Source organism: Tiliqua scincoides, chromosome 2 (genome assembly GCF_035046505.1).
Source record: "Tiliqua scincoides isolate rTilSci1 chromosome 2, rTilSci1.hap2, whole genome shotgun sequence".
Lineage (NCBI taxonomy): Eukaryota > Metazoa > Chordata > Lepidosauria > Squamata > Scincidae > Tiliqua > Tiliqua scincoides.
In genome coordinates, this window is record NC_089822.1 from 236,239,489 (window position 1) to 236,254,316 (window position 14,828).

Here is a 14,828-nt window from a genome sequence, read left to right on the forward strand (position 1 = left end):
TGCAAAACCTATTGCTTTGCAACCCCTCTAGCCATGCTGCTGAGTGGACTCTTTTGATCATCAGATCTGTGTCCTTCTAGGCGAATGCCTTAAGAACATAAGAAGAGCCCCGCTGGATCAGGCCAAAGGCCCATCTCGTCCAGCTTCTTGTATCACTCACTGGCCCACCAGATGCCTCAGGGGCACACAAGACCACAAGAAACCTGCATCCTGGTGCCCTCCCTTGCATGTGGCATTCTGACATAGCCTGTTCCTAAAAGCAGGAAGTTGCACATTGGAACCTGTGATGGCCTTTTCCTCCCGAAATTGGTCCAATCCCCTTTCAAAGGCATCTAGGCCAGAGGCCATCGCCACATCCCGTGGTAAGGAGTTCCACAGACTAACTACACGCTGAGTAAATACGTATTTTCTTTAGTCTGTCCTAACCTTGTTGTGCCACTGTGGAGGTGTCCTCTTGAGTGTGCCTCGTCCATGAGAGGGGGAGGGTGAAGTGGTGCGTGTCTGTGTCTGCCTGTGGCTCTCCCCGACGGCAGCGCTGCCGGAGGATGTGGGTGGGTGACTCATCTCGCCTTGAATGGCAGCCTTGAGCTTTATAACTCCCGCTCTGCTCCTCCTTCCTCACCGTGGCTGCTGCTGCCGCCGCCCGAAGGGAAACTCCGACGGAGGCTGCAAAGCCGGAGGACGCTCCAGAGGCAGCCCCAGGGAAAGCGCGAGGGAGCCATGCGGAGCCTGCGCTGCGCCCCCCTCCTCTTCCTGCTGCTCTCCGCGGGGGATTCTGCGGTCATCACCGGGGTGAGAGGGGCTGCTTGCAAGGCCGGGGCTGGTTCCGACGGCTGCAGCTGCTTTGCCTGCCTGGACGCGCCTGGGCTCTGCACGCTCCTTTGGCGCCAAGTTGGGGCTTGCAATGCAAGGGTGGGGATGCTTGAGGCCGAGGCGCCGCTGGCTTCTCCTTCCGCGCGCCACACAGAGGGCTGTGGCAGCTGGTGGTCTGTTGGGAGCTTCGGTCCTGTCCAACTTTCCAGCGCAGGTGCACAGCAAGCATGTTCCCATCCCTTGAGGCAGCCTCTGTGGCTGCCTCCCCACCACAGGACGCAGTGCGCGCTCCGTTGGCACAGCTGCACCGGCACTGGAAAATTGGGTAGGACGGGGCGCTGGGCAGGCTGCTTGCTGGGTGCGCGGGCTTTCCTCTGGGGGGTGTGGGTCGCACTGCGGGGGGCGAGAGCTTCTCACCCCACACTGCTAAGGGCACAAGCCTGTGCGCGTTTACTCAGGAGTAAGTTGCATTGTGTTCAACAGGTCTTATTCCCCGGAAAGCGCGCAGAGCACTGCAGCGTCAATGGGGAACCTGCGCGTGCTTGGAGGGCGGGCGAGGCCGGGTGGTGGAGCAGAGCGCCGCCCTTGGACTCGGGGCGGGACGGCGGCGCGGAGGAAGCTCAGGGAGCCTAGCGGCGGGTGCAGGGGCGCTTGGGGAGTGTGCAGCGGAGCGGAGGGAGGTGGCTTGCCTGGCCCTCGTTGCTGGAGAGGGGGCAGTGGGGGAGGTTCCTCCCGGTGCGCGTGCTGGGGCGATGCAAGGCTGGCCCCATAGGCTTCGCTGCCTAGGGCGGCTCTCTCCGAAGGTCCTTGCACGGGGTGCCAGGCGTCTTGGCTGTAGGCGGCAAGGGAGTCGTAGCCGGGTGACCAGGCACAATGGAGGGCAGGCTGCCTGTTCCCTTAACCACTGTTTGGAAGAGGGCATTTGGGCAGGCGCAGCTCAGCGTGGAAGGGTTGAAAAATGCCCTCTTCTATACACTGGTGAAAGGTAGAGGCGCTCAGTCCTCCATTGGATCTGGTCACCCCGCATCGTAGGAACTCTTCCCACTCTGCCTTGGGAAGCAGGGACCTGCAGTGGGGGGGGGGGCAGGTGAGGCAGAGCCTCCCCACTGGAGTCCTTTGAAAAGCACCGCCACCATGTGAAGCAGAGCACATGGGTTGTGGGTGCCTCAGACGGTGGTGGTGCTTTCCAAAGGACTCCAGTGGGGAGATTCTGCCTCACCTGCCTCCCCACCAGCTGCCTGTCCCTGGTGAGAAGTGGAGAGGGCAGGGCTGCAGAGCAATATGCCTTGGGCTGGTCACTGGGTGGGCAGAAAGAGCGCAGATGTCACTGAGCTCAGGAGAATTGTCCGCTCCCCAGTGATGTTGAAAGCTCTTGGCAATTCCCTCTTGCCTTGCCTGTCAACTTTTAATGCAATCTGTGGTGTACAGAACTGGGAGAAGAAAACCAGGGCTGTGCTTTACTCTGAAAAGTTCACTCTTCGTTTAAAAACTCACTCCAGGTATTCATGGGTTTCCCTAGAAGTTGGAAATCAGCCTAAGGTTTTTTATGCTGGACAAGAATAACCAACATTACTTTCATTTTTATATGCATCTCTGCTCCTTGGACTGCAAATGTCTGATATTTCTGAACATCCTCCTCATTATCATGATCTGCATACATGAGCTATACCTGTATAAAGATCTCAGCTATGTTAACCACTTTTCTTTTTCTCCATCTCCAGTATATGCTTTATACAGGTACTGGATTCACTGTACCTTTTGATCTTTTCAGCATTTTATCATTCCAAACTTCTAATTCTCATCTTATGAGAATTATTATGGGTTTGCAGATTATGGGTTTGCTGATCCATGTCCAGGGTTTTGTTTTTACTTATATACAGTCTGCCAATGCTCTCAGTTAACATCATTCCAATACCAAAAGCAGGCATCTTGTCCCAAATGCAGTGCTCATGTGCCAATTAACCCTGCTCACTGGGTAAGAGTCACTTTTTCTAGTGGGTGCTCCTCTTTATTTAGCAGGGGAAGAGTAACTGGCCAACCTCACCCTAGCAGTGTCTTTTCTAGTGGCTATCTGCTGGTATTCTTTGGCATGTTTTTAGATTGTGAGCCGTTTTGGGACAGGGAGCTATTAGTTATTTGATTTTTCTCTGTAAACCACTTTGTGAACTTTTAATTGAAAAGCAATATATAAATACTGTTAATAAAAATAATAAGATAAGATGCAGGGAGGCAACTAGTATTTTCAGTTCATTCCCCAAAGAAGAATATGGCAACTACCAGTGATGTGTGGTGAAGTGGATGACTGGGGAGGCACTTGCAAGTGGTGCCTGCGCAAGGCATTCTAGGGAACTACCCCAAAACCACAGCATATGCACAATCATATGCTGAGCTCTCACCATACCTCTAGTGCAGTGGTTCTCACACATTTAGCACTGGGACCCACTTTTTAGAATGAGAATCTGTCAGGACCCACCAGAAGTGATGTCATGACCAAAATAGACATCGTCAGACAGGAAAATTTTTAACAATCCTAGGTTGCAATCCTACCCACACTTACCTAGGAGTAAGTCCCATTGACTATCCTTAAAAGAATATACATAGTAGCTTGTTAAAAGTACAGGTCTGTAACATTTACCCAAATACAGTCACATAGCATGGTAGCATAAAGTCTAATGTATTAAAAATAAAATATTGAAATGAATGGGAACCCACCTGAAATTGGCTTGCGATCTACCTAGTGGGTCCCGACCCACAGTTTGAGAAACACTGCTCTAGTGTTTTAGAGCTGCGACAGCAAGAGCTCAGCTTCCCTTGTATTTGCACAACTCATCAGAAACTGGGTGGAGCACTTGAACTCTCTGGGGTTGAGAGCCTGTGGCTATTTTCACAGAAGTAGGACAAGTGAGACTCTGCCACCCTGACCCCACGTCCCTAGCAGCTACTGTCCTCTTATGTGACAAAGAATTACATCCATGTGTATGAAGAATTTCAAACGTCCAGCAACAGGAGCCAGATTTCTGCACAGAACTTATAGATATTACACAGACCCTTGTTATATCCTAAGGCCTCTGTCTTCAAGTTGTGGATGGGAATGCCTAAGCCAAGGAATGTGACATTGTAGGGAAAGGGGAACCTGAATGAAGTAGGAACTTTCCACACTACTGACCTCTGGAAGGAGGGCTCAATGACCCACATTGTACTTGTTAGGGAATTGTTCCTCCCCTTCTCTGTGGTCAACCTGATTTTGGAAGATTATAGAAAGAACTGCTTTGTTCTAATGAAATCTTTTGCAGTGTTCTCTATAAGGCACCACCGAGCCAAGCTATGTGCATGCACAGCTGGGCAACCCAGAAGTGATGGTGATGCATGACACCATCAATGAATATCTGGGGACACCACACAGAAGAAGGGGCCCGTGCACCAGTGCCAGTGATGAAGCAAAAGACATGGCGTATGTTTGGCTGTGGCCTGATGGGAGGGCCACTGCAGGAGGCACTCTATATCACATTATAGCCCAGTGGTTGCTAGCCTATGCAGTGCTCCCTCTGATCCGCCCATATGCTATGGCCTCCTAGCCTGAGGTACCTATTTGCAGTGATGCACTGCTGGTTTAGGTACACATTGCTTGCATCTGCCATTGGCTGGGTGGACAGAGAGCAGTTTTGTGGAGACCCTGGTATGAGTGCTAGACTGACCTCCCTCTCTTCTTTTGTCCCTGCTGTGGGTGTTTCTGACCAGTCATGCAAAAGAAGACTGCCTTGCTAGTTAGAGCACATCCCTTGGGCAGGCTTGAACCCATCTCACCTGGCTCCCAACCTGCATCTTTGTGCAGTGAGCTACCAGGACCATACTTTGCCTGCATGCTGTTGATGCTCCTCTTGTGACATGTTCCTGTCCCATACATTGCGCTGATGACATGCTGATGTCAGGATGCTGCTCCAGTGAAAGATGATCTTTGTTGGGGTTTCCATGGATGTTATCGGTGTTGCTGGGAAGGGCTGCATGAGAGCTACTGGGACGGCTATGCTGGGGTGGTGTTGCTTGGATGGGCTTAGGATATGATGGTCGTTATGCTGGCATCCATGCAATGTCGATGCAGCAACCCATAGTGTTCCCAGAAGGAGAACACAGCACTAAGTTTTGCGAGCGCCTCAACACACCATGTAAGCAGCCCCTTCCCCTTGCCTTCGGAGTCATTCCAGGCTGTGAGAGCAAAGAGGAAGCTTCTCCTCTGCTTTGATCTTGCTGCCCAGAATAGCTCCAAAGGCGATGAGGAGTAGCTGCTTACACATTGAGGCACCTGCAAAACTAGCACTGTGTCCCGTCCCCCCCGGGAATGCTACTGCAGAGTCCAAATTGGGCCATTAAAAAGGATTTTAAAGGAAAAGAAACTGGCTTGATGGATAGAGAGTTGGAGCTTGTTCTAATTATAGCAGCATGGAGGAGGCAGGAGTGGGAGAAGCAGACACAGGAGATTTGAATGAACCCCACCCCCAGTTCTGTTCAAGGTTCTCTGTGAATCTTAAGATCAAATATTCACTATATATTGTGTATTTGACTTGATGTTTTATATTTTATTTCAATCTTAAATATTTTACACTACTTGATAGCTGACATGCAGTAATACTCGTATTTAGGCAGCTATTGTCTGAGGATAAATACTTCAGCTTTATCCCTGATTGAAAGGATACTGTAGGAACCTTCTATTTAAAAAAAAAAAAAATAGAATTTACTAGAAAATTTAACACAGACAGTAGGTCCAAAGATTTAATGCTATTGTTATGGAGACTGTAACTCTATTTTCATGATTTTTCTATGGTTTTATACAAATTTGTACTTAATATTCCTGCTGTTTTGTAAGCCACACAAGGGGCCTTGTGAATGTGTATAAGTAAAGCCGGTTTGGGTTAGAAAGGGCTAGAAATATTTTGAAGCGTCAGTTTGAGCATAAAGGGAAATAATTCAACTTGTTTAGATTCTTAACTACAGAGAGTTACAGCACAATCCTATGCATGATAAGAACATAAGATGCCCTGAGGCATTTCATGGGCCACTGTGAGATACAGGAAGCTGGACTAGGTGGGCCTTTGTCCTGATCCAGCAGGGCTCTTCCCGTGGGATCAGGCCAAAGGCCCATCTAGTCCAGCTTCCTATATCTCACAGTGGCCCACCAGATGTCTCAGGGAACACAAAAGACAACAAGAGACCTGCATCCTGTTGTCACTCCCTTGCACCTGGAATTCTGAGGTAGTCTGAGTAAAACCAGGAGGATGCAAGTATCCATCACAGCTTGTAACCTGTGATGGACCACCAGTTATGTTAACTCAGAAGTAAATCCTACTGTGTTCAGTTAGGCTTACTCCCAAGAAAGTATGTATAGGATTGCAGCCTTAAATTCCCTAAAAAGAAATCAAACTTTTAAAAGAGTTTCCCACCTCTTGGAAAGAAAAGCTTCCTTCTCCTGTCAGTACCAGATTAGCAAGTTCTTTGTGGGAGAGACCCTGTGCAGTTGTAGAAGACATACTGGTGGAGATGAGACATACCTTATCTCTGTCCCATCAATGAAATCCTGAATACGTGAAAACACTAAGCAGCTGACAAGTTCAAGACACTGAAAATTTTCTTTAAAAATATGTTTAGGTTGGTAATGTACCCTTCCTAACATCAGATCGTATTCCTGAAAATGCCATTTGCTTTGTTTTCCTCTTGACATAAGGGCCATACGGGTAGTTTGGATATTACTCCAAACTACCCCTTTCAAATGCATGGGGAAGAAGGGAGCATGTGCACATCTCCTCCTGCTATTAGTGCTCCATTTCACTGCTGCCTAATTGCGTGGTAGGTGGTTTGATCTGCCCATCAACACATGCTTGAATTATTACAGTAGTACTTAATCTGCACTTTGAGAGGTGACACAGGAAAAACCTTCCGCATGATTAGGCAGCACTGAGATGGCATTTGCCAATTACATAGGAAGACATACCCATGATCCTCCACACACATTTGAAATTGCAAGTTTTGAATATTAGCTGAACTGGTCCAAGAACTAGTTTAGATCTTATTATGCATATTTCTTTAAATAATCTCTGAGCAAAACACCTAAATCCTCTGTTGCCTTACTAACAGTATAAAATATAGTGTTCTGGATCTAGCTAAAGCTAGTCATGCTAAAGTCTCACTAAAATCTATGGGATCAAATAGTCACAGCTAACTTAAGCCTCATTGATTTAGTAGGGAGTTGGTATGACAGCTCCAGCTGGTTCCATGTCATAGCTACCTTTACCATCCTAAAATAAAGCTGTAGTCAGGGCCAGCTCATGCTTGGCACCAATGATGCGGCTTGTATTAAGCACTGGTTGGCAGAAGAAGCAGCAGACTTGGTGTCATAGTCTAGGGCTGTGGTACTCAAACCTTTCCGGCCAGTGGGCCCTTGGCTGTTGGCCATGACTCCCCATCATGCTCCTGAGGGCTGGAAGTGACATCATTAAACAGGAAGTGGCCAGAAATATTAACTATATTAATATTAATTATATTAATCATATCATTAATTAAATGCAGATCTTAAAAATATATTATTAATACACAGCAGTATACATGCTTTATAAATGATCAGCTGCTGATCACTGTTGGAGACAGGATGCTGGAGTAGGTAGATTTTGTCTGGTCCAGATAGACTCATTTTTTTTAACTTTGTAAGTATACCAATAGAAATGTTTTATCAACATTTCTGAACTTTACCCCGAGGTCTGGGGGATAAGAATAGGCCCTCAGTTTGGCTGTACTTGTCATAACAGGCGACTAAACAGCCACTGGATAGATGGGACTCGTCAGTCTGGGAAGGCAGCTCATCTGAGAGAAGGAAAATTCTGATCCCAAACCTCCACTGCCTTGTGGCTACATCCAGTTATGGAAAAGGCTTCAGGAGTCAACCTCGAGGCAAAATCAGGAGCCGGAGTCCCTGAGGCAGTTCATGGCTGAACACAGTCACGTTCTGGCAACTCCTGCGACGCCACTGGAACCAACCGTATTGGCCTCTGCCTTTCCATTGGACCATTTCAGTGACGTGGAGAGGGGGGATTTGCTGCATGGGTAACAGCCTATCCTCCATACCTACTTTACCCAGGCTTCGCACACTGGAGAGGACACTCTGTTCCAGAACCACCATTCAGAGCGTGACACCAGTCTTCCAAGACTGAAGGATGCCAACAGCATCAAGTGAACTTTGCGAACAACCAGTCTGACCAACATTACACACACCCACCCCTGTGGACACCAATCCAACTAGTCATTTCTCCCATTCTCCGTGGATAGGATTGAACCCTTTATTAATTTAATGAAATTAAATTTTTCCAGCAGCTGGTGGGGAAAACAAAAATAGACCATGAAAATATATCAGAGCTGATAAGGGTTTGGTTAGGAAGCTGATTTGTCTCCTATACTAGGAGATGCACAGCCCAATCCTACACATGCCTACTCAGAAGTAAGTCCCATTAGAGTCCATGGGGCTTACTCCCAGGCAAGTGTGGATAGGATTGGGCTGGCAATCACTTCATCAATGGCTGATAAGTATTCCCTTCAAATAGCAAGATTCATCACTTTAAAAATACAGCCTTTCCCCTTCAGTCAAACAACAAGATTAATAAATCACTTTAAAAACAGTACCCTTTTTCTATTCCTGGCCAAGTAAAGTGTGTGCTTGTCTCTCCGCTCCCCCTTTGCCAACTGCATGGAAACAACTTTAAGGGGAGTGGGAGGAAAGCAAGAAGGTTTGGAGATCGAAAGGGGGGAGTGGAAGAGGGAGGGGATTGAAAAGAGATTTCACTTTGATGAGAATCGATCCCAGGCTGGGAACTAGGAACCAACCAGACAAGGATCAAGGAGGGTTTCTTTCTGATGGTCAGTAAGGACAAGGACAAGGACTGCAAAATGAGCATGCTTGGTACTTGCCAGATGGGGGCTGGCGTGGAAGAGCTTTGCAAACAACATGCAGCGAACACAGAAGGCGGCAGCCTCTGAGTGGAGGGAGAAGAGTGCGGGGTGGCAGCAGCCACTCTCGCAGCTGAGCAACTCCTGTTTCTTCTGCTTTAAAAAAAAGTGCAGAGATGGGCAGAAGACAGGCTCATATTCTGCCCAGGAGTGTGACTGTATCGCTGGGAGAGGTCATCTCGCGCCTCCCCTTTCAGTTCCTGGCACCTCCCTGATGAGCCACACCTCACAGTTTGAATAACACTGGTCTAGGGTCTCTCTGATGACCAATCTTACTCCTGATTCACTGGCCAAACGCCCCCAGTGAGTCAGAAGTGCATGTTCCCAAATAGTTCTTGTGTATTCTACTATCTCAGGGCCTTAATACTCCAGAAGAGAGCAGGGTATAGTTCCCAGGCAAAAAAGCCAAATATTGAGTACAGGTTCTAATATAGACATTAACCTGTCCTGCTGAACACACCAAACAAGTGGGTATGTGGTGCTTTTCACCAACTCTTGAGGAGGCCGCCATGACTGCCCCACTGCAGAATACAGCATGCACCCCACTGCATGGCTACATCAGTGCTGGGAAATTGAATTTGGTCCTGAGACCCCAGTTCGATCCAAGTGGCGCACATCCACTGGCACCAGGCTTTTGTACGGTCACAAAACCACCAAAAAACACTTTGCTTTTTGGTGGTGAGAAGGTGGAAGGGGGTGGAAAAGGGAAGAGGGAGGGCTGCAACAAGGGCATGGGTGAAAGAATCAAGGGATGGGGTCAGCAGTTCCAGCGCATGCCATATCCAATCCCCCATTCCAGGCCTGATCTGCTGACATGGACTTGCACCAGAAATGCACTGCTAGGAAAGCATTTGAGCATTGACAGCGTACAACATTTGATATTTGATTCCCATTTGACAAAGGAAATAATTAAGAGATTGTCTGCCCAAAAGGTCTAAACCAGGGGTGCTCAATAGGTGGATCGCGATCTACCGGTAGATCACGAGGCAAAATGAGTAGATCGCGGAGTGCCGACCCCCCCTTCAGGTGCCCCTGGGAGGAAACGCCGGGAGTAAGGCCCATAGTACTCAATGGGGCTTACTCCCAGGTAAGTGTGGCTAGGATTGCAGCCTCACAGCCTAATCCTAGGCATGTCTACTAAGGAGTAAGTCCTGTAAGTCCTCAGTGGGGCTCAAGGTACACCAACATACATTGTACACATAAATGTTATATGTTATGATGGCGCGAACATTGTAAAAAAAACTCTGGTAGATCTCCGGGCCTTGCTGGGTTTCAAAGTAGCTCTCGAGCCAAAAAAGTGTGAGCACCCCTGGTCTAAACCATTCAATCTAAAGACTCTGGTTTACAAAATATCTCATCTTCTAAATGGACTATAACCATGTGAATCACAAAAAGTTTCATTGAAGATAACTCTTAGTTCAAATTTCTCTCTCCAACCCTGCAATCTCCCTGCATAAGCAGAGTAAAATAAGGGTTTTAGATACATGGAAAGGTAATTGAATAGTCTAGGGTATTTTTAGAGTGATTTTGTTTATCTTATACCGTGTGTCTGTTTATTATACTTAAGGCTTGTGACAGAGATCTGCAATGTGGTGGAGGCATGTGCTGTGCTGTTAGTCTGTGGATTCGAAGTCTTCGGATGTGTACACCAATGGGCAACTTGGGAGAAGACTGTCATCCATTGAGTCATAAAGTTAGTATGTTATTCTGGTACCTTGTATGTTACTGTAACTGACAGGGTAGAAAGAAATACAAATATAGTTTGTTGTAAGTCAAACTGAATAAAATATAATTCATTACAAAAGTGCAGAAACATATATACTATCCAGGAAATAGCCTTTTTTTTTGAAGTAGCATTTTAAGAACATACGCAAATACATATATTACTGTCAGTATTATTCTGCTAATAATTCCATTATTGTGAGGTTAAGAAAAGATTTTATTTTGCATATGGAATCTGATAGACATTTCACACTTAAAATTATACTTACATTATCCAAGCAGGCTGCCGTCAGAAGTAGTGTTGAGGTTGGTTGAAAGAGGTTGGTTAGTGAGGGAGGCAGAACAGGGGGCGTGATGGAGGTGGGAGGAGGTAGCTTCTGACACAGGTGACTTGAACCAGATGCTATCCTCTCTGATAGGAGCCACCAAGCCCTCTTTCTCTCCTCGGACTTGCACCAACTAAGGAGCTGGTACAGGTCTGAAGAGACCCATTGCTAGTTGAGGGGCTTACAAGGAGGTAAGGGAAAATATTTTTCCCAAGCCTCCTGATCTTCCCCTTTCCCAGGATGCAGCACAAACCTTTTTGGTATAGCTGCATCAGTTAGAGAGGGGGCTAGGATTGGGCTGTTAATCTTGCCTTGCACCTTGAAATAATTTCAGGTCATCGTACTGATTTCTGGAGCTATTAGAATAATAGAAATCAGAGTTGTAAGGGACCTCAAGGTCATAAAGACCAACCCCTTCCCAATGCAAGCTGTTCACAACTACAGCACCCTTGATGGATGGCTATCTAGTCTTTGCTTAAAGACCTCCAACAATGGACAGTCTACCACCTTCTGAGGCAGACTGTTCCACTGCTGAACAATTTGTACCATCAGAAAGGTCTTCCTAATGTTTAATTGAAATATCATGTACTGTAATTTGAACCCTTTTGTCCTGGCCCTACTGTCTGGAGCAACCAAAAACAAATCCTCTCCATCTTCTACATGACAGCCCATTAGATATTTACTGATATCATATCCCCTCTTAACTGGTCTCTTCTCCAAACTAAACATGCCCAACCAGTCTACATAGGTGTGGTCTCCACCTCTGTCATCACTTTATGCCACAATTCCATCCTCCACTACTTTATGGAATGCAACCATGCTGCCAGAGCACATGCTACATCGTATGAGAGGGTAGGGCAACCAGATACTTACCTCTCTGTAGGCCACTTGGCCTACAGACTTACATCTCCTCAGACTTACATCTCCTATTTAGCTGTTAGAATTCTGAGAAGCCTCAGAGAATGTGACTAGGAAAAGGGGAATGGGATCTTGTGCCTCAGCACATGACAGTGATGTGCCTTTTATGACACTGTACCGGGACTTACAGCGGCAGATCTCAAGATCCACTGCCGTAAGCCCAAATAGGATTGGGCTACCTGTAGCACTTCCCTGGACCTCTTGAGTTTGTCAATAAACTGTGGCACCCAGAATTGGTTAAAGTGTTCCAAGTGGGGGTCTGACTAAGGGAAAATATAGTAGTTCCATTACTTCTCTCCATCTCAACCATATACTTCTCTTGATGCAGCCTAGAATCTCATTTGCCTTCTTCTTGCTGCATCACGCTGCCAACTTAGGTTTAGCTTATCGGTCATTAAAACGCCTAGATCTTTTTCAGATGTAGGCACATGTCCCCATGTGTGCTTCTGCTTTTTCCTACCCAGATGCAAAACTTTTCATTTGTCCCTACTGAAGTGCATTTTTTTTAATCCTGTCAAGATTGTCCTAGATCCTGTTTCTGACCTCTAAGGCAGCATTTCCTAAACTGTGGGTCACGGCCCACTGGTGGGTCATGACCCAATACTCAATGTTCCACCACAAAGCACTTTTGGAAACTTCCAGAGACTACTTCTGGGTTGCACTGGGCCTGCAACCAGCTTCATTAGCCTCCTTAGGCTTCAGAATGCCTCTCAAAAGTGTTCAGAAGTGAGGTGATTCCATGAGATGAGGCATGTGGGCTACTGTTTCCCTGCGCAATTCTTTTTGACCTGCTAGTGAAGGAGGGACAGAAAGAAATGTCACAGATAACATTTTCTTGAAATTCTGGCATTGATTTATGCCATCTTTAGCTTCAGTTATCAAGCCATTTACTGTTCTCTAAACTAGTCTTTGCAGTTCAGTAACCTTAAAGCTTAAATGGGTGGTATATTCAAACTTTCATTTTCTTTGCAAAATCTATAGAAGGTTATGCAACTACTCAAAGTGTCAAGTGAAGCTCTCCATTTGTCTTCAGGTCAGGTACAAATCAGACATCTTCAATTTGTATTTTTCCATACTGCCATGTCACTAAATTTAAACTTGATCTGCAAGGACAAGCCTAAATTGAAAGGCAATTTTGTCTTCATACTAGATTAGCCTTGGGCGCCCTTTGTTAAATCACACATAAAGTGCTTGTAAAGTGGACCACCAACTGATATAAGCTGATCAGAAATCACCAAAGGCATATTGCTTAAATCAGAACACCGTTTAAATTTTAGTCTCTCAGACAAGACTGTGAATTGTTATTCATTTGCAGCCTCTAGGGATAAATTTTTGTTGTTGTTGTTCCAGCAAAGTAAATAAAATAATATTTTCTGCTTCATCTGTACAAAAAAAGTTCACAAGAACACAACGCAGTGGTCTTTGAAAACCAAACCAGACACAAAGTTGACTTTTGTAAGATCAATTTCTATGTATGTGACCAGAGAAATTAGATACATGATTAATATTGATGATTGAATCCCTGTAGTGTGGCTTTTGCAAAAGTATAATCCAGTTACATTGTTCTTAGAGGAAATGGTGTGGGGATCTTCATAGTTATTTCAACCCTATGCATTTGCTTTTTAGTAGAAAGTACATAGGTGACCAACCAATGATACAATAGGAAATAGAGGTGCAAGCTGAAACAGGAGAAGGAGTGTCCAAGAGCCTGGCTAAGCACAGAATCAGGCTACACAATACCTCTGAATAGTAGTTACAGGGGACCAATATGCACCTTTATACGCAATATATTTGCAGAAGAAATATATGCCTTTCTCTCCTGCTTGTGGGCCTTCACAGAGGCAGCTGATTGGCCATTGTGGGTACAAGACACAAGATGGGCCTTTGGCCTGATCCTTTTCTTTTGCTGTTATGTTAACAGTAGGAATAGGAGCTACTTCATGTTTTCTTCCTGTCCCCATTTATTTAACTTTAAATATTTGTTTCCAGGTTCCGTTTTTTGGAAGGAGAATTCACCACACCTGTCCATGTCTACCTAAGTTGACCTGTGTCCAGATTTTCCCTACCAAATACCAATGTTTACCAGAGGTCAGAAACAATGGTATTTTTTTCAAGCAATAACCCTGTGAAGGATTCTGTGCTATTTCATGTATTAAAACCCTCACTTGTTATTGTGATTCAGTTATTTGCCAGAAAAATTTTCTAACAAGCTTTCTCACTTTGTAAACATTAACCATACTGAGATGCTGTGTGATAATAGCAGTCAAGGTGTTTTGAGCAGGCCAAGAGGTTTTTAAAAAAAATTTTTTAACATCTTTAACAGCACCAGGTAAGATGCACTGGATTAGGTCCATGCAGCTTGTGACCTACCAGTCAGAACATCAGTTATGTGTGACAACACAGAGGCACAATCGACCTCCTGTTTTTGCTGTCTAGAACTAAAAAATACAGACAACTGGCAGCCTGCAGTGCGTGACTAACAGCTAGCTTTGGCTTGGTGTTTTGCCAAATCCCAATCCACTGGGCCTTGCAAGCCAGTCCCATCAATCAGAGTTGCCAATAAGCCAAGTCACTGTCCAAAGTCAGGTTCCAGGTAGGTCAGTCCAATCAGTCAAGGTATCCAAATCAAAGCCAAAGTCCAGTCACAATCCAGTCTGATTCCCAATTCCATAAACCAAGTCAGTCTCCTCTCCTACCTCCAACCTGCACTCCTTCCAAACCCACCAAACCCTTTCTGCCTCAGGTGCTCCCTATATACCTGAGGGATCTCCTTATGCTCTAGTGGCTGCAGCTGTGCAGCACACCTCCAGCTACCACCTGGGCTTTAATCCTGCATTTACTCAAAGCAAGGGTCACTGTGGACACCACACCCTATCTCCTCGGTAATATCTTCCGCAATTCCAATACACTTGGTGGGTCACAAGTTGTACATAATGGTTAGCTCCTAAAAACTAGCCTTCTTAAAGATACTTGGGGCCATCATCTCTAGACATCTAGAATCGCTAAGTGGGATTGCATAAATTTGATCAATTCTTTTTCCTGGATCTACTAAGCATGATTAAA

The 14,828-nt window shown here is 46.0% G+C and overlaps 1 protein-coding gene across 1 annotated transcript; it reads left to right on the forward strand.

Annotated features, from left to right (window-relative positions):
• The first annotated feature begins 720 nt into the window (after positions 1-720).
• On the forward strand, positions 721-13,886 carry PROK2 (prokineticin 2). Its single transcript, XM_066612986.1, has 3 exons — positions 721-792; positions 10,367-10,492; positions 13,755-13,886. Exons 1-3 carry the CDS (start codon positions 721-723, stop codon positions 13,884-13,886), a joined length of 330 nt encoding a protein of 109 aa, XP_066469083.1.
• The last annotated feature ends 942 nt before the right edge of the window (positions 13,887-14,828 follow it).